At 32.7% G+C, this 24374-nt stretch overlaps 1 protein-coding gene across 1 annotated transcript in view; it reads right to left on the bottom strand.

Annotated features, from left to right (window-relative positions):
* LOC111514435 (ras-related and estrogen-regulated growth inhibitor) overlaps window positions 1-24374 on the bottom strand; it is a 410561-nt gene that overhangs the window by 150287 nt on the left and 235900 nt on the right. Inside the window, exon 3 of the mRNA XM_074169595.1 lies at window positions 22378-22454. Coding sequence (XP_074025696.1) covers window positions 22378-22454 — 77 coding nt within the window. The remainder of the gene's footprint in view (window positions 1-22377; window positions 22455-24374) is intronic.

The following is a 24374-nucleotide window of genomic DNA, read 5'->3' as shown; positions in this document are numbered from 1 at the left end:
GAAGCTATTGCATACAATAGCTGACTCAAGCTTGCTTAAGCTTCAGGAAATTGTTGTATTCCTTGTAAACAATACTGCTATTTTATTCAATAGCTGCCTCTAGCTTGCTTAAGTTTCAAAAAATTGTTGTATTCCTTGTGTACAATACTGCAATTGTATGCAATAGCTTACCGAGAAATGAAGCTATTGTATACAATAGCTGCCTCAAGTTTTTTTGAGTCTCAGAAAACTGTTGTATTTCCTTGTAAACAATACTGCAAGACTGCTATTGCATGAAATAGATTCCTGAAGTTCGTCGAAACTATTGTATACAATAGCTTACCCCAAGAAATGAAGCTATTATATACAATAGCGTTCTCATGCTTACTCAAGCTTCAGGAAACTGTAGTATTCCTTGTATACAATACTGCAGTTATATACAATACCTTCCCAAAAATGAAGCAGTCATATACAATAGCTTCCTGAAGCTTTCTTGAGTCTCAGGAAACTGTTGTATTACTTGTATACAATACTGCAATACTGCTATTGCATAAAATAGTTTCCTCAAGTTCGTCGAAACTATTGTATACAATAGATTCCCCAATCTTGAGCGAAACAGGTGTGGGAGTTTTGTAAACTGTAAACCGAGAAAATCTTACAAAAGAGTCACACTTGGATCTGTCCGTTATGTTAGTTTCTTGAAAATTAACTGCAATGTGGTCTGCGTTGCTCAGAACTGGAAACCAAGAGGAAAGAGTAAATCTAGAGTGGGTAGAAATAAATGCGCCCAATAAATCCATAAATAATCTTCGATATCAGAAATAGGTCAGTAATCACCTAGACGTTTGTGGATATTCACAATCGATAGGTTGTGATTCAACTTGTTTTTAAATATTTTTTTATTCTTCTTATCTTTTCATTTCTTTTTACATTTGTCATCAATTATCTTGATTTGTTTACTTCATTTACATTCAATTTTCTGTTGGTATATATAACATCTCACCTATTGTTAACCCTAATATTAATTCATTTTCATTTCATATCACAATCATTTATTTGATTTGAAAATCCAAACTTCTAACATTCACCAATATCAGAGATACGGGGTAGGGGAGGCAAATCAGAAGGTAAGTGTAAAATAATTGTTGAGAAGAAAAGGAAATTTTTGATATTGATATTTTTACAAATCCTGCACTGTTTGGATTTACGAATTATCTATTTTCATGGACATATGAGACATACATTCATATTCGGTTTAAAGTTACCTACAACTCATGTAACATTCAAAGAGTAAAGTAATGTAGAATAACTAGCAGATTCAAAAAGAACGTGACCTGAATAGACTTTCGTATTTCGAAAATAAAAAATATTTTGTCGATGGCAACATACTTAATTATATGTGCTATTGACCGCATCATTGTTTAGGAGATCCAGATCATCAGTTTGTCTCCTTATCTTTTCAATTCAATATTTCCTGTATTTGCGAAAGATATGAAATAACACAAGTTGACTTCTATTGACGTCTGAAGTTCATTACCAGACTAAACATAAATATTAAATAGAACCCGAGATAATCATCATATAGATACACCTAGTATTTACCGATTAGCATTTTACATATAATTTCCTGTTCGACAAAATATGAATAGTAATTGTAGAATATGTTAATTAAAAATATCGTTAAAATATTTTTATGTCTGTCACGTACAGAGTGTGAAGCAGATAATATTTGTTTTGGTTCGAAAGTCAAATACGGACATTTTACTTCCCGACTTACGACTTTATTTTATATCTCACAAACACTGTTGAACAAACTTTGTTTCACTTCGTATAGATCGTGATCTTAAGTCAGCTAAAAAATATTCTTTTTATCACTAGCACAAATTCAAAACGATAGATGACTCTTAGTGCTACGATCAGCAGTTTCTGTCCAATGAATTCTTCGAATGTGATTACATTATTTATTCAGAATACAATAGAATTATATAAAACTGATGAACTGAAAAAAATAGGGATATTTTTTGGCACTCGAAGAGATAATTGAAAAAATACTTCTAAACGTTGATTGGTGTTTAAAGACAAACCGTCGTCTCTTTAAATACTCAAAATAATTGACTGGAACCCTAAAGAGAAAAAAGGTTTAAAATAATTCTTCATTACCGGTCTTATATTTGACAATTTTCGTTTTGTTGTTCAGATGTATGCAGTCAGGCCATAAACAAACAGACAGAAACTCTAATTACATATTTCTGTGATTTTGAAGTTAATCAGTCATTTATATTTTCAGTACAAAATATAAAATTATCGAAAATTGGCCAATAAAAAAATCTCTATGCTACAATATATCTATCCAACTAACAAATCAATCTAAGCGACGATAGATGCGTGATCAAAGAAAGATCACCACGCACATTTGCATCTACTGGGTGAACAAGTTTCAGATTTAACTGCAATGGACTGACAGAATACATTGTTTCAGGTATATCGCTATAGTGTTGGTGTGTACATATACGGTATTTTCAAAGTTTGCAATTTTTAAAATGTCAAGTACTGATACGACTGAAGGAACTGATAATTTGTGTCTTTACAGTCCACTTAAAAAGAGACCAAAAAACTCCACCTTGATATTAATGAAAAAAATGTACATTTACGAAAATCAGATTGAAGCAAATCATTTGTTGTTCGTTGATGTAATCCTGAAAAAAGTAGAAACCATTGCTGAAGTGTCTCCTTCTAGTGTCTATTGAGTTATGAGAGAATATAAACAATATAGTTCTTTTTTGGCTCAAAAACCATACCTATTGGTTTTTTTATTTAAACGCTACTAAAAGAAACCAAATGCCAACAATAAATTCAGTTCTAAAAGTTGTAAAAGATGATCCTGATCTACCAAATTTCAAAGGGTCTACATTCCACAAACTATCAAAAAAAATTAATTTTGAATTTGAAAACAAAAGAAATAGTTTGTTGCTCGAGAAACAAGAAACAGTATTGTGAAGACGATAATATTTAATGAAAATAAGAGCCTGAAGAAGAGATAATAAAAAAAACTATTAACGGGATAAAACTTGAGTGAATACAGGCTACACTGAATCCAAAATTTGGGTTTATGAATCAATAACTCAATCCAAGACAAGCCTTTTCAGATGGCCTCTCAACTGTCAAAAAAAACCCTTCAGGTAAGAATCAACTTATCAAGAAACCGCATATGTTTGTGAACAAGATAATTTGTTATCATTATGTGATGTTATTAGTATGAAAATGAATGATTCACCTGTTTCAACTGAAACAAAATAAATCCCTCTCCAGAAAAAAAAGGTTGATAGTATGTCACAAAGGAAACGAAACCGATTTTGTATCAGACGCCTTGTGGACCTTGTGGACGCGCGAGTATCATGAGGAAATGGATAGCATATATTTTGAGAACATAGTTCCGAAACTAGAAGAGAATTGTGTAATTGTTTAAGACAAAGCTCCATACCTACTACAGCCTCAAAAACAAAGGTGTGATTCAAGACTGGATGCGTTTGAAAAGTATATCATTCGCGGATACCATGATGAAAGCAGAACTTCTGAGGATAGTGAATGAACATAAAACCAAATATAATGAACATAAAACCGAATGCGCTAAACCACATAATAGAATAATATTACGTCTTCCCCCTTAATAGAGCTCATTTGGGCTGACATAAAAAACTATGTTGCCAAAGAAATAACACTTTCTGATCTTGAAAATATTTTTAGTGAAGCTGTTTCATCTATTACCACTGAAAAATGGAATAATTGCGTAGAGCATGTGAAAGATAGAGTAGATATGAAAATGCGAAGATCAGACCATCTACTAGATGATTAAGTTGACAGAAATCCGTTGTTAATTATTCTCAATGATGATTTTTTAATGACCCAGTTCTTTTCTAGTTCTTTCAATGTTAAATTCACGAAATTAGTTGAACTTTGAATAATTTTCATATACCCAGCATATTTGAAAAAAATAAAAATAAAATTTCGGTCGTTCCTCAGTGCGACTCTATACAAGCAGCCTTGTCTGGGAGATCACGTGCACTATGCGTAATAATGTTTTGAAGCCCTCCGTTGCATGGATGGACAGAGTTTAGTTAGTTTACTAGTTTTTATCAGTAAATTGATGGATGTAGCCATTACTACGTGGTAGAAAATCATCATGAAAAATGAGACTTGAAAATGTCTATGTTTTTTACCACCCTTATTAAAGCGAAAATGATTGATTACATTGGCCCTTATGTAACACCACTATAGGTAATAATAGAGGTACTTAGCTTAATAGAGTACCTGAATTTTGTTTATCTGTGACAATGTGGATATTACTAATTTGAAAACCGGTGATAAACTAGATAGATTTAATCATTTAACAGGTTGCTCCCCAATTTTTATGCTGATGAATTTCAAAGGATTCCAAATAATTGAGTTTGCAACCCTTTCTTGAATAGTGCAAAATTTCCGTATCGTTTAGATTCGGGTACTTGTGGTTGCATGCCAAGGAATGTTTTGAGAACGTCGAATCATATTTACCTAGTCTGAAGGAACTTTCATGTTCAGCATACCGTTTTGAGAAATTTCAACTACGTTTTCCCACATAAACACTATTACACTCCGGAGATTTAAGCTTATTAACTCCAGAGTTCTCTAACTTATCTACTTCATCATTTTTAATTTAATGTTTGAAAATGTCCTTATAGGACGAAACTGCAGTAACGTTAGTTACGAATAAAATTGTAAGAAAAATAGACAGTTTCAATTATCGTTTTTCATGATTTCATTAGGTTGTTCAGAAAGTTTTGTCCGTTCAAATGTCATATGTTTTGTAGCTCAATATACAATACATATTGAAGCTGCTGCCTGCGGTGGGGATTGACAAGTACCACTATAACTAACCTACAAATAACAGATATTAGAATACCTACTTCTTATTTTACCTTTTACGGATAGGCCGTACACTAAACTTTTACTTTAACTTAGCACTTATATGCGTATGGTGGATAAACACTTCCATTGATTTACGTAATTACAACTTTCTTGAAGTAAAAGTTTTGTGTATGATGTGCAAATGGCACTTCGAAAGAGTATAATGTACAGTTACCTGCATCTTTGTTAAATAAACATTTTATTTAAAGCTTTATTCGTTCAACTTGCCACTATAAAACCTTGATAATTAATTCAAAGCATCCTAAATATTCTATAATCAAATTTTTTCAACTCTATTTTAGTTAAAAAACCGTTTAATTACATAATATGAAACAAATCACGAAAAAAAGCACAATTTTTCAGTTTTTTGCATTTTAAACGATTTTTTTTGCTTAAAGTAGTATATTTTAATTTTTTCATCTGAAAGCTGCTGTGATTACGAAAAAAATGAGCGGTGTAAAAGTTGTCTAGGCCAAAAAAAACCTTTTTGACTAACTTGAAAAAAATGTTTTTTTTTCGAAAAACGCGAATTTCTCAGAAACTAATTAACTTATCGCAAAAAAAATTGCTACTTATTTGTGATAAAAAATAATACAATTGCCTAAATTTTCATAGTGATACGCCTTTTTTTCGTCAAATGAAAAATAAAAAACAAAAAAAGTGGTTTTTGCGTTTTACTCGAAAATTTTGAGGTTATGTGAAAAAAGTATGAATACAAAAGTTATAGATTTTTTCATTATCTCTAAAACATTTATTATGTCCGCAAACCGCGAAAAAACCGTTTTTCACCCATTTTCACATCCACCCCTCCGCCCCTGCAAACATTCAGCTGTTGAATTTTTGCTCCAACATTACTGACTACCTTCCCAACCCATTCCCGTTGAGTTTACCCTGTGAGGAATTTTTCTGAAAAATCACTATTTTTCAACATAGTACGCCTGGCCTATAAGAAAGATTGAGGACAGAGTGAAAGGAGGTGACAGGGTATCCTGATGGAGGCAAGGGATATTGATGGGGGAAGCGGGGGAGAAAGAATGACTGAGGTGCATGTGGACGCCGGGATAAGGTTAGACGAAGGAAGAGTAGGAATAGGATGGGCATGGGAGAGAGAGGAGGGTGAATGGGTAACAGGAAATGAAAGAGTCAACGAACAGAGCAGTGCGAATGAGGCGGAGATGATTGCGATCGAGAAGGTGATGAATATGTGGAGTATGGAAGAGAACGTCATGATAGTTAGTGACTCCGCAGTGGCTGTGGAAGGGATGAAAAGGGGGAGAACGAAGAATAAGAGGGTAGCGATGATTCAGAGAAAGATTGAGGAGAGGAGTGAAAGGGGAGCACGGACCGGCATTATATGGAGAAAAGGACACGCAGCAAACAACGTAGGCAATCGAAAGGCGCACGAGGAAGCCACAAAGGGGTTGGAGAGAGAGAGAGAGAGAGAGAGGTATGACGTGAGAGGTGAGATGAATAGGCAGTAATAATGAAGAGCGAAAGAGAATAAAGGAATGTATCAAGGGCGACTGGCAAAGGGAATGGGAGAGCGGAACAACTGGGCGACTGTTTTACAAGTTTTGTAAAGTTTTGTACAAGTTTTGTAAAACAGTTGGGCATGAACCGCTGGATCTGTCGAGGAAGGCCGTGGAGTTGCTGACAGGACACAGCAACTTCCCAGGATACCTAGCTAGGTTCAACCTGGGACCGGAAGTGCCGTGCCCCTGTGGATACGGAGAACCGGAAACGGCAGATCACGTGATTGAGAGATGTATGGACGGAGACAGGATTGGATGGCGCGAATGGAAGGAACAGATGGAAAGGGAAAAAGGTGAGATGACACTTAGGGAAATGAATGGAAAGAGGGATGACTGGATAAGATTCGTGAATGAATGGACGGAGAATGTTGTTAGTAACGAATGAAAAATTAAAGAAGACAGCTGCGACGTACAGCGGAGCTAGGAACGGGGGAAAAGAAAGAGATGTCAGGTCAAGCAGACAAGTGACACATTCCTGGCAAGTTGGGCGAGGGGATATCCAATGAAGAATAGATAGGTTATTATTATTGAATTGTCAATAGTTTATAGTTTATTTTTGTTATTGGAGCAGATCTTTAAGTTGGTCATGTTAGAATTTCTATTTTTTTTATTATTATTATCAGTATTATTAGGGTAACATTGTAATATTGGAATATTGTAATATTGGAAGCATTAAATGAAGAAAAGGGTATTCTTTCTGGTTCCTCGCTGGTTCCTCCTGACTCACCCCGGCTGGGGGTGAGTCAGGAGGAACTCTTGAGTAGGGGTTCCCTTGACAGTGGTAGCGGTAGATAGAGGGATGATGCTCAATTGAAAGGCTATCGGCCAGGACAAGAATTTTTTTTCTTTCTCTGTTTTTTGTCGTTGTTGAGCATGATTTAATGAAGAATTTCAGCAATTTTCAAACGTTTCCACATCTATTTTGGGCTTCAGAATGTTAGCTCAAGTAATTACGGTACATAACATCAACATTTAAGCTGAGTTCATTTCCTCAGCCGAGCTTAATGATAGTTGGCTTTGCATGGTATACGTAGAATACGGACATTAGGAAAGAATTTTCGTCAAATATGTCGTACTTCTATGATCAAAAGATATCTTAGTAGTGTATGTGATTAGAGATTGTGAAATTCAAAATAATCATTTTTGAAAATTCGAGGAGAATTTTAATGGGTGAAGATACAGCCTTCCACTGTTAAGTTTTTTGAAAAAGGATTAGATTTGTAGCCGTATTAAGGAATGTTCTGCGAAAAAAAATTCTTTTGAGAAACATTAGTGATTAGACAATATAAAGGTGTGACGGTCACACCTTTGAGTTGTCTAATTCTGAATATAAATATTTATTTCATTCACTACACCTCTTGCGAACCATCATTCTAGTTCATTCGCTCTCACTAACATGATTTTTAAGGATTACCAATTATTCGCAGCAGACAGTGCGACACTAATGATTTTGCAAATCCTGTTTCCACTTTACAGGAAGGATGTCAGAGGCACCAAACAAAGACGTTTCATTTATCAAGCTTCCTGACAAATATAAGATAACTTGAATGGCGAACCTACTCACTGTGCGATGTTTATAACCCAATTTTCCTCATTATTTTCTCCGACAAGTATCAAAACCCACACCGTTTCTCAACGTTGCGATTATCACTCTTAGAAAGTGGACTTATATTAAAATTAATGACGAATTCAAAATATCTTCTGGGTTACAGCGTGATACCGTCGAAATAGATTTCTGTATATCGGGATCAAATTATTCAGTTAATGGTTAAATGATTAATGCGTAGTGTTTGGAGTATTCCGATATCGGAAATATTTTCATCTCTGCATTGAGATGTGCCCAAAAAACAGAAGATGAAGATTGAGAGCTTCTTTTGACAACCTTTATGGTTGAAACTAATCGGTGAATGTTTGAACGTAGTGCTCAGAGTAAATTCACACATCAATCACTTTTCTTTCCGAAGACCCCACATGAAGAAATGATCAGATCAAATATACATTGAGAAAAAACACTTCATAGATCACAATTTCTCAGTTGTGTCAATTAGTTTCAACCTATCTGATGACTTGATTTGGTTATGATAGAATCTCATAAAATAGTTAGTCATCGCACTGAATGTCTGCTGTTTTGGGTGTTATAATAGGAAGAGGATGCAGCGATAAGATAAATTCACCATGAATCGAATGCAGTTACCGTTAGAATATCATGTTCTTTGAAGAAGGTTCTAAAGGAGTCTCTTAGTTTAAGGTTTCCTATATACCTTATTGCCCTTTTATGTAAAATTAGTAGACTTTTGAATAAAGTTGGATTGCATGCTCCCCAAAACGGTATTAAGTAGCGTAAGTGAGAATCTATCAGTGTATCAGTGCTGAAACCCAATTCTTTATAAATCACTCTAACAGCATAATAGCCAGAGGAGACTTTGCTAGTGAGTTGTTCAACATTATCCACGAATTTTAAATTCTAGTCAATCCTAGAAATTTAGTGTTATTTTTAGATTCCAGTGATCTGTCTTCAAAAAAAGTTTGTTGATTGAGCATATACATGATATTAAATTTATTTTACTTAAGTTAAAAGATAAAATGTTTGAATCATATCAATCTTCAACCTTTTTCAAGTCGGCAGAGATCATTTTGTGCAACTCATAAGTATTTTAATTATTCCAAAGTATGGTAGTGTCATCTGCAAATAAGGTGAACTTTCCAGAAATATTAAGCTTGGTGAGGTCATTAATATATAATGAGAAAATAATGGGATCTAACACATAACCTTCTGGAACTCCAGAATTAATTTCCCTTTTCTTTGAAAGTTGAGTTATTTTGACCATTAGCGTCCGTCCCTTCAAGTAGGAATCGAACCATTTGAGAGTTACTCCTCTGCATCCATAACGTTGGAGCTTTCCTACTTTCTTATACCACTTTGTATTTGTAACTATCGTTACTGCAGTTTCATCCTACAACGACATTTTTGAACGAATACTATAAATATACTTATACAACCACTGTAAGTAATAACAGATGGTCCTTAATGACTTCATCACCTGAATTTAGTTAACTTGTGACAATCTGAGTACGCTTATCCGAAAACCGGCGAGCAGACCATGTCAATTTGGTCATTCAATAGGTTACATCCGCAATGCTTATGTTTGCGAATTTCCAAGGATTCCAACCCTTGCCCGCATAGTGCAAAACTTCCATATCGTTTAGATTCGGAAACTTGTGTTTACATCCCAAGGAATGGGTTGCACACATTGAATCATTTTTACTTGATGGACATTTCATGTTCAGCATACCATTTTAAGAAATTTTGGCCACATTGTCCCACATAAACACCACCACACTCTGAACACTTAAGCTCCAGATTTCTCCATCTTGTCCACTTTATCTTTGACATTGAAAACGAAACTAAATAACCCGGCATGTGGCCTGACTGAATGACACTTCCACATTGTTTTTTTCTAAAAAATTCTGCAATTTCTTTTGGCAAAATAACAGTCAAAATGTTGCGATTACCGGAACATGGAAATGAAAAACCTGAAAGGAATGAACGCACTGGGTACAGTTATCATCAAATATTCTGAAGGAGTAAAATCCATAAAATATTTAGACGAATCACTCTATAAAATAACGCGTTCAGTTGCAAGTATTTTTGAGTAATTAATTTAATTTATCTGTGGCGTCAAGATCTCTTTAGAAAGTCGCAAATGTCGTTTTCGTGAAGTTTTAGTGGCAGGAGATGGCAGCGTGAATGTAAAACGCATCTTCGTAGGTGGTAGGAAATGTGCCATTCGATCTATAAGTTCCAAGACTTGTGGTAAAGAGTCTATCTCTTGAGTACTTGAGAAAATGGTATGGTTACGTGCGGATTATATTAATGATCAGTTGTCAAACATAATTGATGGTTACTAGGAGCATTTTGCCTCGAATGGAAATGAAATGAATGTAAATTCAGTTTTTCCGATTGATATGGTAATAAATCCCATAGTCCGTACAAAATGTTCGGAGTGAATGAGAGAAGCGTGAATCAAAATTTTTTTCAAAACTGCCAGCATTTTTATTATGATTTGGACTTGAGCAATTCATGCCTTTGAAAGAAACATCATTATCTCCTAAATACTTTTTGATGCCAATTCATTTTTTCAGGTTCCCTACATTTTTCTTGGCTACTGATGCTTTAAGTGTCATGTGGAGAGTGCTACAAACTATTTCAATAGTCATGCCCTTTTTCGCCACAAGACATGGTCTTTTACATTTCATCAGTTCCTGGAAATCTAATGGCGGTAGGTTTGCTGATCTTCCAGGTCAAATTGACTCATAACAGTTTTTTTTTACTATTTGAGAGCCGTCCCATTAATCCATTTCTACCAAGTTTCTGGTTAACCCTGAAGCCCCATGGACTTATTACGTTTCCTCTCTTGTTCCCTGTACTAGCTTGCTTAGGTCTTTTCTGGGATGGCCCATGATTTTTACTCTATACGACTATGAATTAAAAGATCACCATGATCTACTAACATCAACGCGTTTGCAAATAATGATTTCATGTACAACATTGACTCCTTCAAATGATCTGTAATTTGTGAAAGTAAAACCTGTTGATTCAATTATCAGATTTCAATAAGCTTATCGAATGTACCGTAAAACTTTACATCACTGCTGCTAAATATCAAAACTATTATTTTATACAGTACGTGGATTGTTAGCACACCAGTGATTCTGATCTAGAAGGAAATGATATGGAGTAAGATTACAAATTGCCAAAAAAACTGAATGAAGTATTATCAGTTGATTTAATTTGAATATTCTGGTATAAGTTGTTCATAATGTTGTCGTAAGACGACGTTGGGATCTAGTACAGAATTTTGTATACAAGAAATTTAACCTTCGAGTGTAGAGGAATTTCTAGTGTCTTTCTTGACCGCATTTTCGAATTAATAAGTAGATACTGAAAATAGCATTTTGCATTCCACAAGCTCACTTATATGAACTATTTTGTATTCATATGTTATATGAATACAAAATAGTTCAAGAAATGTAACAAAAAAGAACTTGATTTCGAAATAACATAGTTTCTTGAGAAACGTCTATTAAATTATTTAATTTCTCCACTGTCTCTACAAGTTTCGAGTGAGAGAAATTGAATGAATATAAAAATGAATATAGAGATGAATATATATAAAAATCTCAGAAATCAACGAATAAGTGTCGACAGATTTCGAGAGATTTGAAAATGGAACCCCATTAACTTCATGTACAAATTATTATGAAGCAATATTATTATTTTATGGAGATGTAGAAATGGAGGAAAGAAAAAACCTTGCGAAAGGAATGTTTTTGCTATAGACTGATCTACCCAGTATTTCAGATCTATGCAGAAGTACCGCTTACCAGAAGAAATTAATTGGTGAAAATGATTGAGACCATTCATGATCTTTTGCGATTACTTTATTTCAGTTGTAGTTTTTGACTAATAATACTAATTAAACATTGTGTGCAATATATAATCATTTCAAATTTTTTTGCAGTTCGTCTCCCATTGTCATGTCACTTCTCAAAACTGGTTCCAAAAAAATTTCATTTTCATGAATCAATAAATGAAAAGAAACTATTTTACTGACAGATATATCAATTGCATTATTACATGAAAAGTATGAGACACTTTTTACTGTTTGTTCTGTACTCATATAATGATTCTACGTAGTAACTTATTAGTATTATGGAAGGTGAATAGTCCTAGAAACGGTAAAAGAAAGTCCGATTTCTCTACAAGCTTAATATTATTTGTTCAATATGTGAGACATATTCAACGAAAGTCATTTTTTTGTGGACAGAAATCAGTTTTTTATTGACCTTTTCTGGGTATTTGTTACCTTCCACCTTCTGAAAAAAATATAAAAATCATAATGTAGAACTTTATACAAGTGTAGAAGGGCAAACTTTTTAGTTTACTCCGATAAGTTACTGCGTAAAAATCAAAGTATTTTTCACAAAGAAAAATCTTCTATTTATCAGTAACTTGTCCTCCGTCTTCAGAAATTAACAAAAAAATTATAATATATTGGTAGTTATTCCTTTTTGATTATTTTTTTCTTTACTTCTTCTACAGACGTCAAAGGAGTTTTGAAATATGAAATTATGTCAATGTTGTTGATTGACAACTGAAACATTCAATGTAATACAAGGTACTCCCTGATAATCAGTCTGTTGCCATTTCGTCACTATCCAAATTTTTCTTCAAGATGGGTAGCCAAGTACGGTCCATTTCCAAGGAGCTATTCGAAATACAATTCTCTCCAGATATGAGAATATACGCTGATTCTTTTAGCTTACGTCTCTCAGAGTGAGGCTCATTGGTGATCATTCTTGCCCTATTCCATACCACTCTTCAGTGCTGTTGGGTTTTGTATGTTTGAGTATACATCTCAGTGTATTTTTTGTTTTGAAAGTAGTTCTAACATCATACCTTTTCCAATTCGTCTTATTTTTTCAGATAGTTTTGGAATGTAAAGTACAACGTTAGTTGTGAAAGGTGTCGATGGATGACGAGTTGAATGTTGTTGAATTTGTGAAGCTGTTTGTATGTTCGTTTGGTTTTTAATTGACTCTTTATTTTCTATTGCATTTAACGTTGAATTTATGAACGAATCTGGATAAGCGTTATCTTTCAAAACAGATTTAATTAATGATATTTCTTTATTGATATTGCCAGTTGAATTGCATATCGTTTTAGCTCTCTTGTAAAGGCAATTTATTATACCTTTTTTAACACTCGCATTATGATTCGATGTATAGTGAAGATATCTATTTGTATGTGTTTTCTTCCGATAAACATTTGTATCAAATTGATCTGATGACTTCTCCAACATTACATCAAGGAAATATGTGAGACATATTTGACATTTTTACCATATGAATTGTACATATCCTTCAAAAACAGAAAAGAAAACAGGTTATTAGATTTTGTTCGTGAAGTTATAGAAAAACATCATTCTTTAATTTGTCCGTGAAATTTATAGTACCTACAGAACTAGCCAACTTGTCTTCACAAATGTTTTTGAAAATAAATATTTCAATAACGCATCAGTTGCTCTTAAAGGTTAAGCTTCGTTCCAACAAGAACAAGCAAGAAATAAAAATGAAGTTTTCTTCTTAGCCAAACATAAAATTCAAGTATGCTTCGAAAGTTATATGTCATAATCATACGATTGGATTGATTCAAAACTGAATAAGTTCAATAACGTTTCTATTGGCTTTCTTTTCTTCTTAATTTTGAGAATAAAGTTGTTCAAGTAATAGAAAAGCCAAAAGTAGTAAACGAAAGGGCCTATGCGTTTCCATCAAGAATTGCGGTACAGATAGGAGAATGTATTAATATCGAGTTTGTTCAGATCGGTTCCGAGAATAAAGAAATCATTGCATTACCACAGCAGTAAAAAATAACTAATTCAAAGTGTCAGTGTGAAGTATAGTTGCGTGATAGAAATTGAAAAATACGATGCCGAAATAATCTTCATGAATTGAAACATTTTTGAGTATTGATTGAGTATAGTTACGCCTGACGAACCTATTTTATAGCGAAACACTTGTTGCGCTTTTGTAAAATTGTTCAGTGAAAGTCTCACAATACAGTGTTTTATCAATTATCAGCAGATTCCATCACATATCTTGTTTTTTGTATTTTCTTCGACACCAAAATTTATTATCAATAATTGCAGAACCTTTACGTTCAATATTCATCTTCGAGATTGGTTAAATTTTTTAGTATGATTGAAATAAAGAGTTGTTTCACTTCGAATCAAAATACATTATGTTTCAATAAATGATAATTGAGTCTGCAGTTCGTAGGAAGTGGAGGGGGGTATGAAGAGGTCGACAAAGAAATATGCACCTCGGCCAAAAACTGTCTATTATAAAAATCATTCTCTTAATTGGATACATTCGGAGTACACATTTGATTTTACTTGTAATGCACTGTTTGGAACTTTTGGTGTAGTAATGAATATTACTGGAGTTTTTTCCCAACACCAAACCGTTATTTTAACACCTCGACACATGTTTCGATTACCAAGTGATCATTTGCAAGGGGAATATTGAACTTTAATCTTCCTTCAACTCCAATCTTCCTCTTGAAGATGATCACTTGGTCATCGAAACACGTGTCGAGGTGTTAAAAATAACGGTTTGGTGTTGGAATGAAACTCCAGTAATATTATTCACATTTGATTTCATTTGGTTCTATAGGCTGAACATTTTTCGATAAATTCTCGTACTGATTTTATTTTGATATCTTTATTTGAAATTTGTGAACGATAATATCAAGTTGAAAATTTCAATTATTTCAATAATGAAGCTCAAATGGTAGCTTCACTTGTGATTGTTTCGAATATTCATTGGAAAATAAGATGCGATAATCCTCACATTTTTTGAAGTGATTGTATCTAAAATAGAACATGAGACGAGGGTGTTCTACTTCTGTTAAGAGTACTGTTTGTATCCCGTTGGAGATAGCATCGCCATTGAATGTAAACGAAAGCACAGATACAGTCTTAATCATCATCATCATCACCAAATCGGACATCTTATCCGTAAAAGTATGTGGCGCAAAATCGATTTTGTTATTATTTACATAGAATGGAAAGGAAATTGTTTACTGTTCAATACCATTTATATATAGCATGTAAGGATCTTCGATAAAATCGCTCTGTGTTGTCTCCTAACTAGCGAGGAATAGTGGAGCAAGTAACCTGACCTCCGATATCGTTTTTTTGATATATTATACACGATGTGGATCACGCTTTTCGTTAGCTACAGAAAATAGAATATGAGCACATGCATGCATGATCAAAGTGCATGCTTATGACGTTATAACATAGCGTAGAATCGGGATGGTTACATGTAAAGAAATGAATGATTTATTATCCATTGTGTTACATTTTGAAAGAATATATATTTTATTTTTATTATTACAATGTGTTAAAACAACGATAAAAATAAAATAAATACAACAATAAAAATTAATTGGCGCTCCGGGGCGACTTCATTGATTCCAGTGGCGCATTTGCTTTTTCAGCTGCAGGAAAACCCGGAAAAACCTGCAGCACCACATCATCTGAAGATCTTGATCCAACAATGTCCTCTCTCTCATAAAACAAAATGTAGGGTGTCTCCAGAGGCTCCAATAAATTCAATGCATCGCCAGAACACTTCGTGACACGACTATCGTCAAACTTAAACCAGTCCGTTTCTTCTTTGACCAAGGCGTAATAATGACCACATTCAACGCCAGAACCACAGTGAACAATGACTGCATGAATATTATAACAGTGGTCTGCTAGGTTGAAATGTTCATCTATTTCGAACCTTCCAAATAGTTTCTTGCTTCCGTTAGAGGTTGAGCCTTGTTTGAAAGAATTGTTATGAAAATACAATTTGGCGGCGTTTGCCATTGATTTAAACACTCGATGTAGTACGAGATGTTCTGTGACATTAGTCTGTTGCAATTTTGTCACTTTCCAAATCTTACCTCAAAACGGGTGGCCAAGTATGGTTCAATTGATTGAAATACACGTCTTCAGGTGTAAGAATTTCGGCTGATTTCGTGAGTTTACGTCTCGTGAGGTTAGGTTTTGTTCCATTCCACTTGATACTCAGAACGTGTTCCAATTTTGCTTTTACCCTGCTATTTGCAATTTTGCTTTCACCACCAGAACTAGGTATCTCATAAATGCAATTTTCAATTTTTTCCGCCGCGTTGTTATTTTTTTCATTTTTGTGTTTTGTTCATCAAATTGTTTCCACATTGTAGAATCCAAAAATCCCCTTAGAGTAGATGGAAAACTCTTTTTAGTACAACTGTCAAATGATTGATTTATTATTCATCATAAAACAATTTCATTTATTGGATAGTGAAGTTTGGATAATTACTTCCAACATGAGTTGGCGAAGATGTTCCACGTTGCTGCTGATTAGAAACGTCAGATATTTCTTGAAGAGTTGATTCCACAATTTTATCAGATATTTCAATTTGTTTGGAAGAAGATGGACAATGGGCTTGTTTCATGATTTTTGGTTTAAAGTTCACTTGATAGAAATTTTAAATTAAAAAACAGTGCACTTTGTTTCTTCATCTCTCTAAGTACCGTAGTTTTCTCGTAATTAATTATTAAAAATTGAATGTGGTAGGGTGGCGACGTCACGCCTCTATTCCCGCTTCTTGTTCGATTGACCAATAGGAACAATGTTAATAATCAATAAGTAATAATCATATTCAACGGTCGCCATCCTATTCAAATTATTAATCAACATTGCCAAATCGTAAAATTTACGAAGCCTATAATTATCAATTTGATTATGGAAGTGTATATGAACCCGTTGACGTTTCAATTAATGAAAAATTCTCCCCATAGAATAAAATGTACACGAAAAATCATGTTTGCAAATAAGTTCTATATCTAAAATCCGTACACAAAGTTGATAGATCACAAAATATTCACCTAAACTATGATTTTATGCATTATTCAATAATATACAGTTATGAAATTAAAAAAATATAGCAAACTGGATTGAAGAATCATTTCAAATATTCAATTTATTCTACAATCCTCAATCTGTACAACTGCAATTTATTATAAAAAAAAACGATTCCTACATATATACCTCTTTCTAATATAGATACTAAATTCAAGCGTTATAGGCTCGCTTGGGTAATCTGTTGAATCTTCCAAAACTTGAGAGGAAGGTTGAATAAGGTCAAGTATAGACATAATTGATAGTACTCGAACTGATCCAACAAAAGCTTCTGAGGTAATAATATCATTATTCATATGATAAAATTTAATTAATTTTGTTTCATACTATCAGTAACAGCATTAACTCCAGATAATAATTTCTGTGGAGAATACTTGAAGTTGTAATAAAAAAATGCTGTCATCAAATTCAATATTTTCGTTCCCCGTTCATTTATAGTCACTTTTTAAATAATTTGTATTAGGTCTTGAAAGAGTAGAAGGACTGTATTTCTTTCTTTTCAATACTTTCACCCATTTTTTTCTCATCATTTTATCCTTTGGGAACCTAAACTCATTATATGAAATGACTCACTTATAAACCAATGCGCTTTCTGTTTTCTTGTGCCTTTCCGCACAATTGAAATCAGCACAAGAATGCACCATATTAATATTCAAATATATCTCTAAAACATTTTTAAAACACACACAAACTAGACTCGATGAAAAAACGAATTGTTCCTACGCAAGCTGTCAGCTAAGAAAAAGTTGAAACTCAATGTTTCAAAAACAAGCAGAATGGATCCGATATGACATACATTTTCAATGCCGAATGAACCAATGAATTGTGATATGGGTACTCTATTTTCCTGAGAAAATTAACGATCAATTAACATTTTCTGTAATTATTCATTCATTTTTTTAAAGAATGAAGGCAGCAAACAAATAAATATACAATAATAAGATCTCTTGAATCCACGAATTAAGCATAAAAATAGACAATAATATTTGCCTTGATAACTGATGTAGTACAAGTTATATCTGAATATAATTCTAAATAGAATTAAACGAGCTGTATTTTCAAATGGTTTTCGAATGCTCATAAACCCCAATAAAATAAATCAAATATGCATTTATGCTACCCACCAAAAATAAGAAACTAAATATTACTGGTATATTAGCAATATTGTCATCCATTCATCCAGCGCCCTCTGTAGTGAATGCGACAATGTGTTCTTTCTAATGTCAACGGTTTCCACAAACTTCGTATTTTTGTTAAAATAATTTTGAAATGAATGTTGAGCCTACTTTTGTTAAAGTTGACTTCCGACAACTTACCAAAAGTCGATTTTATGATTATCGATAAATTTTATTTGAAAAATTTGCATTTGGTACCGAAATGAAGAATGAAAAATTGAAACGATAAGTGGTATATTTAGTAGGTCCCTTTTATTTTTATGACATTCATTTTAGACTTTGTCTTCTATCGAAGGATGGAAAGTTTTGATTCAATTTTCATTTTATCTCGGCCCTCTGCATTGGCCAGAAGAGTTACAGAGCTTCTCCTGAAACAGCTGGGTATTTCTCCTATTTTATTTATCCCTACATGTTGGTTGATACATTTTCCTCATGAACATTTAAAAAATAATCCAATAGGTACTTTTTGTATGAGGATGCCGTAGGGCTCTATATTTGCGGTATATTTCAATATAAGTAAACATAATTTGAAACAAAGTCATCAATAGTTATATGTAATAATTCTTCACGGCGACAAGCACCGCTGATACCCAAAATTAGGACAACCTACGAATAAAAAAATTTGAAATTACTACTAATCTTACAAAATTATATCTGTACCTCACAAAGTGAATATGTTCCGTTATCATCATCTTGAATCATTTTTTGAGATCATCCTTTGATAAAACTTCAGATTTCTCTCCTCGACATCCGAAGCTTTTGTTCTTAATGGGCGGGACCAATTTTGAAAACTTCCTTATGTCAATATTTTCTAAACATTCAATGTATTTTCCAACATTGAATAGACAGTCAATAACGTAGGAGTATTTATAATTTTTGATTTTTCGAAAAAAATACTCGGGGGAGCAAAGACACCAAGTCGAAAATATCAGAGCATGCAAACCAACCATCGAGTGATCTGTAGCTGGCTGGGATTATACAGTGTCACACATAAAGTCCGCATCAAATGGGATTTTTTTTGTTCATCTCTTCAAGCAACTTTTGATATCTCCATTAGGTTGTGCTTTGAAAATGATGCCAAATGACATGCATATGACCGATCAAGTGATTTTTCTTCCCTGTCCAATTTGACATTTTTTCCAAAAAATATTCAGAAAAGCAGTTATTGCTCGAAATTTCGAAAATCGGTAAAGAGAAAAGATGATTGTTTATTCATTTTTTACCCATATACCAATTTTTAGCTCTCTAGTACAAATTTAGTTTTTTTAGTTTTTCGAAAATTTGACATTTGCCGATTTCTCAAATTTAGCCAAACCTCAACAAAGTTAGTGCTTCATGCCTAACTTATCTTTCCAACGCATTTTTATTACCAATTACAATTCTAAATACAACTTATTTCGCAAAAATTTAAAACAACAGAAAAAATTATACCAAAAATGATGCAAAGTTGATACAGTTTTTAAAAACAGATAAATATTTCACTTTATTTCTACTTTTTGCGAAATAGCTTGATAATTAAGCATAATTAAAAAACAATATCAATGAAAAGTCAATAATTTATTCTTTACTGCACTTTTCAAACAGTTAAACTTTGATTTACTAATTACGAAAAATTACAACGAAATTAAACTAAGGGTACTAAGGAAACAATTGAACTGAACTGAATAAGCAAAATATTTTATTGTCATATGACATTTGTTGAATAACTCAAAATACTGTTTATCAGTTTTGGATTTGAAATAGTTTATTTGTTGTCTAGTGTGTTGTTAAAAATGCTGAATCTTCAAGAGAAAATTGAAATCGTTTTAATATGCGGCGAGAATACCGGTCACCGACAAGTAGCTGATATTTTCAATGCTAGACATCCTGCAAGAAATATTCATCAGTCAACAGTTAGTAGGATATTTAGGGGCAAAGTAATCAGTCGCAATATGGAACACTTTTGGCCGCCTAGATCTCCTGATATAACCCCACTAGATTTCTTCTTGTGGGGTTACTTAAAACAAAAGGTGTATAAGCAAAGACCTTTTCGAGATATAAACCATTTAGAGGCAGTTATTCGAGAATGTGTTGTAAGCACGAAACCCCGTATTATAAAGAATGCAGTTAAAGATGTTTTTAAAAGGACAATTGATTGCATTGAACGTGGTGGAAGGCACACCGAAATGTGACTTTTTATTTTGTATTTCTATTGGTATTTATTTACATGGTTTAGGCATATGTTTCGATTTGATTTAGTGTTCTTAATTTAAATTATAACTTTATTTTAACAGATGTTTGTTAGAATTTTTTACGGTTTAATTTTCTAGGCAACAAAATCTAAATTGATTTTGTTCATTCATACCTCATAAAAGATATTTAGAAAATGTGACATTACTTTCGTATATTTCCTTCCCTTAGTTTAATTGCGTTGTAATTTTTCGTAATTAGTAAATCAAAGTTTAACTGTTTGAAAAGTGCAGTAAAGAATAAATTATTGACTTTTCATTGATATTGTTTTTTAATTATGCTTATGTATCAAGCTATTTCGCAAAAAGTAGAAATAAAGTGAAATATTTATCTGTTTTTAAAAACTGTATCAACTTTGCATCATTTTTGGCATAATTTTTTCTGGTGTTTTAAATTTTTGCGAAATAAGTTGTATTTAGAATTGCAATTGGTAATAAAAATGATTTGGAAAGATAAGTTAGGCATAAAGCACTAACTTTGTTGAGGTTTGGCTAAATTTGAGAAATCGGCAAATGTCAAATTTTCGAAAAACTGTAAAAAAACTAAATTTGTACTAGAGAGCTAAAAATTGGTATATGGGTAAAAATGAAAAAACAATCATCTTTTCTCTTTACCGATTTTCGAAATTTCGAGCAATAACTGCTTTTCTGAACATTTTTTGGAAAAAATGTCAAATTTGACAGGGAAGAAAAATCACTTGATCGGTCATATGCATGTCATTTGGCATCATTTTCAAAGCTCAACCTAATGGAGATATCAAAAGTTGAATTTCACTAGTTCGGACTTCCATTGTCTACTATATAAAATGATTTGAAATCCCTGAAACAACCAAAAAAGAAGAATTACCATCACCCGAAGACGATTGTAGATACTAACAATCGAAACGTCGTGAACTAACGTGACTTGGAATCTCTTCACTTTTTATTTTCTTTCTTTTTTCATTTCTTTATTTTTATTTATTCAATTGTTCTATTTTTACTTGTATTTTATTTCACCATTATTTCATTTCAGGTTCATTTTGGTTAATATAATTATTATTTTCAGCTATCTCATTTTTAATTCTTCTTCTTTAGTTGTTTCAGGAATTTCAAATCATTTTATATAGTGGACAATGGAAGTCCGAACTAGTAAAATTCATCATGAAACATTGTCAATCACCTTCAAACATATCAAAAGTTGCTTGAAGAGATGAACAAAAAAAAATCCCATTTGATGCGGACTTTATGTGTGACACTGTATATAAGAAGAGCCATGTACAAGCATAATTTATGGTCCAAATGAATTTACTATTGAAAATATTCATTGTATTAACATTTTATAGTTTGATAATGATATCACAAATGTTTGAATGATCACTGCAGTGATCAAGCTGTTAGCAATAAATAAACTACGGCTACCTATAGTAAACTTTTGTTTCGACATTTTTCCAACATAAGGAAAATATTTCTTTTTATTTTGAGGAAAAATTGAAAAATCATCTTGTGAAATTATTGGAATCCTATTAAGATGTTCAATTATTTTGCGTAACAATTTTCACAAAAGAATAGTTTTAGGTGAACGTATATATTCAATGCATACCACAAAACAATAAGTATAGAACAGGTTAATGAATTGTTCAAAATTCAAAAGTAAGAACACAATTGAGCTTACTTTTACATCGCTCTCATGTCATTGAAAAATCGAAGTAATTCAATGTTTCATCCTAATGAACCAGTCAACAATTAATATCCCCAGGGAAACATATTTGGAAGATCTATCTATGCATTATAAAAAATAATCCATACAAAGATGATTGACGATCTTGTCCTTTCCTTATTAGAAAAAATAACTGAAATTTAAATACCACAGAAAAACAGAATCTCTGCAAAATTCATCATATCATAAAAGTGTATTACCTACTTTGAGTATTCTGAAGCAGATGTATCGATATAAAAAGATCATCAACAAAACTGTCACGTTCTCATTACAATTACTATACAAGGCTTAAATCTACTTACCGCACACTTTGATGTATCCAATATTTCCACTTCTGTCGTTACGTTGTCAAATGTTACGTTATGTCGGTAGAGGAAATCTGAAAAAGAAACACATATATTACAGTCTGTTCAAACGCAAATGCAGCTGATAAAAGAGTGGGCTTTTCAAACCTCATGTTTTTGAATACCAAAACTGTTGAGAAATAGCACATATTTCAAATTACTCTTGAAAATTTGTGAGTTGAAAAAATAGAACACAGAAATTGATGCAGGGTGCACTGGAAAAAATTGGTTCAAAATTACACAATCATTACATATTATTAATATTTTATGAACTTTATTATCGAACATAAAAATTTATGTGTATCTACGAAATTGCCACAAATTTACGGTTTTATTCTGATACTTAAAGAAGAGAATCATGTAACTTTTCACATCACATTGTATTTATTCATGATATCTGTATAATTTGATGCTTTTTTGTGTAAATTTACATGTTACACCGGAATCGACAGGTGTCTGAATAAGCTCGCCTCGTGATTCAAGCGTTAGCCGCCGCCGCCATTGTACATGGAACTGATGTGGACAAAGAATTGTCCTTTTGTTTTCGCACGAGTTTATTGTGGTGTGATAACATGTTATAACTGTTAATACTCTAGTTCTATCTCCACAGTTATCATATGCATTATTCGCCATTTTCGAGACAAGAAGATCTTCTTGAATTTCTTTTGTAATGTTCAAAAGAGAAGTGAATCATCTTCATGATCTTTGATGTAATATATATCATTTGCATATATTTTTCTGAACTTGGTTATTGGTATGCAGAATATTTTCTGAATACGACAATTTTAAAAATAGAAATTCAAATAGACCAAAGCGCGCTAACAATATTTGTGGCGTTGTGGTTGCTGTATCTGCTAAGTAACCTGGATCAAATTCCAGATTCTACAATTATATTTGAAACTGTTACACATTCGGTAACGAATAAACGAGTACATTTACTTTCATTTGGTTATAAGAACTGATGGAAATAGATCCCTTTACTCTGAAGTTCATATCATTATTTCTTCAGAATCTTTCTGCTTGAGGAAGTTAATATAGTGCGAAACACTGCATAGAGAAAAGTCTTTTCGAAAAATTTTGTGTTTATTCAAAAATATTGTTTTGAAAGTATTTTTCTTTCGTGTAATTCAATGTTTATATGGAAGTAGTTGTTTCGAAAGGGCTTTATCTTCCAGAATGTGTCTTATTTTGAATGAAACACTATACCTGAAATTGCTTTTTGTATTCTAATCAAGTTTCTAAGCAGACGATACCGAACAACTCTTGAATCCCTGCAGACGTTGCGGAATAACATATGATTCACTATAATTTTTTTTGGTACTGGAGTATTTTGTTAGTTACATAAAACCGATTTGTTTCCTTGAATATTACATGGAATAATAATTAATTTGATTGTACCTACATTCCAAATTTCAATCATAATACATGTATTGCATTTTCATATTAGTTCAATCATATTTAACCATTTCTTATTTACATAAATATTTCTTTAATAAAAAACTACGCTGAATTTTTACAAACGTTGAAAAATTCTTCATGAATAACTCTCAAAACATTTAGTTATATTTTCATCTATTGAAACTTTATACTTTATGGTCCAGTTTAGATCCAGTGTTGTCAGGAAGTTTTTTCCACATAAACGCAGTTTTCCAAATGAGAAAGTTCTCAAACACTGAAGTTCGAGGTGTACTGAGTTGAACCTCTAAACGATTAGCAGACACAGTCCGTCGCGTATTTTTGATATGTACCGCTTTTGGTGGAAGTATATATAGAAGAGAGAAAACTCTCCAACATTTTACGATGTTCCAAACTATCAAGGTTGCAAGTGATGTTCGCGTCTACAATCAGGTTCTTTTCTGGATGGAATCCAGCAGCTGTAGGGTATGAATATCACTGGAGTTTTTTCCCAACACCAAACCGTTGTTTTAAAACCTCGACACGTGTTTCGATCACCG

This window comes from Leptinotarsa decemlineata, unplaced genomic scaffold (assembly GCF_025532065.1).
Source record: "Leptinotarsa decemlineata unplaced genomic scaffold, Ldec_3_MD MMD2_P_RNA_scaffold_5, whole genome shotgun sequence".
In the NCBI taxonomy this organism is placed as follows: domain Eukaryota; kingdom Metazoa; phylum Arthropoda; class Insecta; order Coleoptera; family Chrysomelidae; genus Leptinotarsa; species Leptinotarsa decemlineata.
This window is presented reverse-complemented; position numbering and strand designations above follow the sequence as displayed.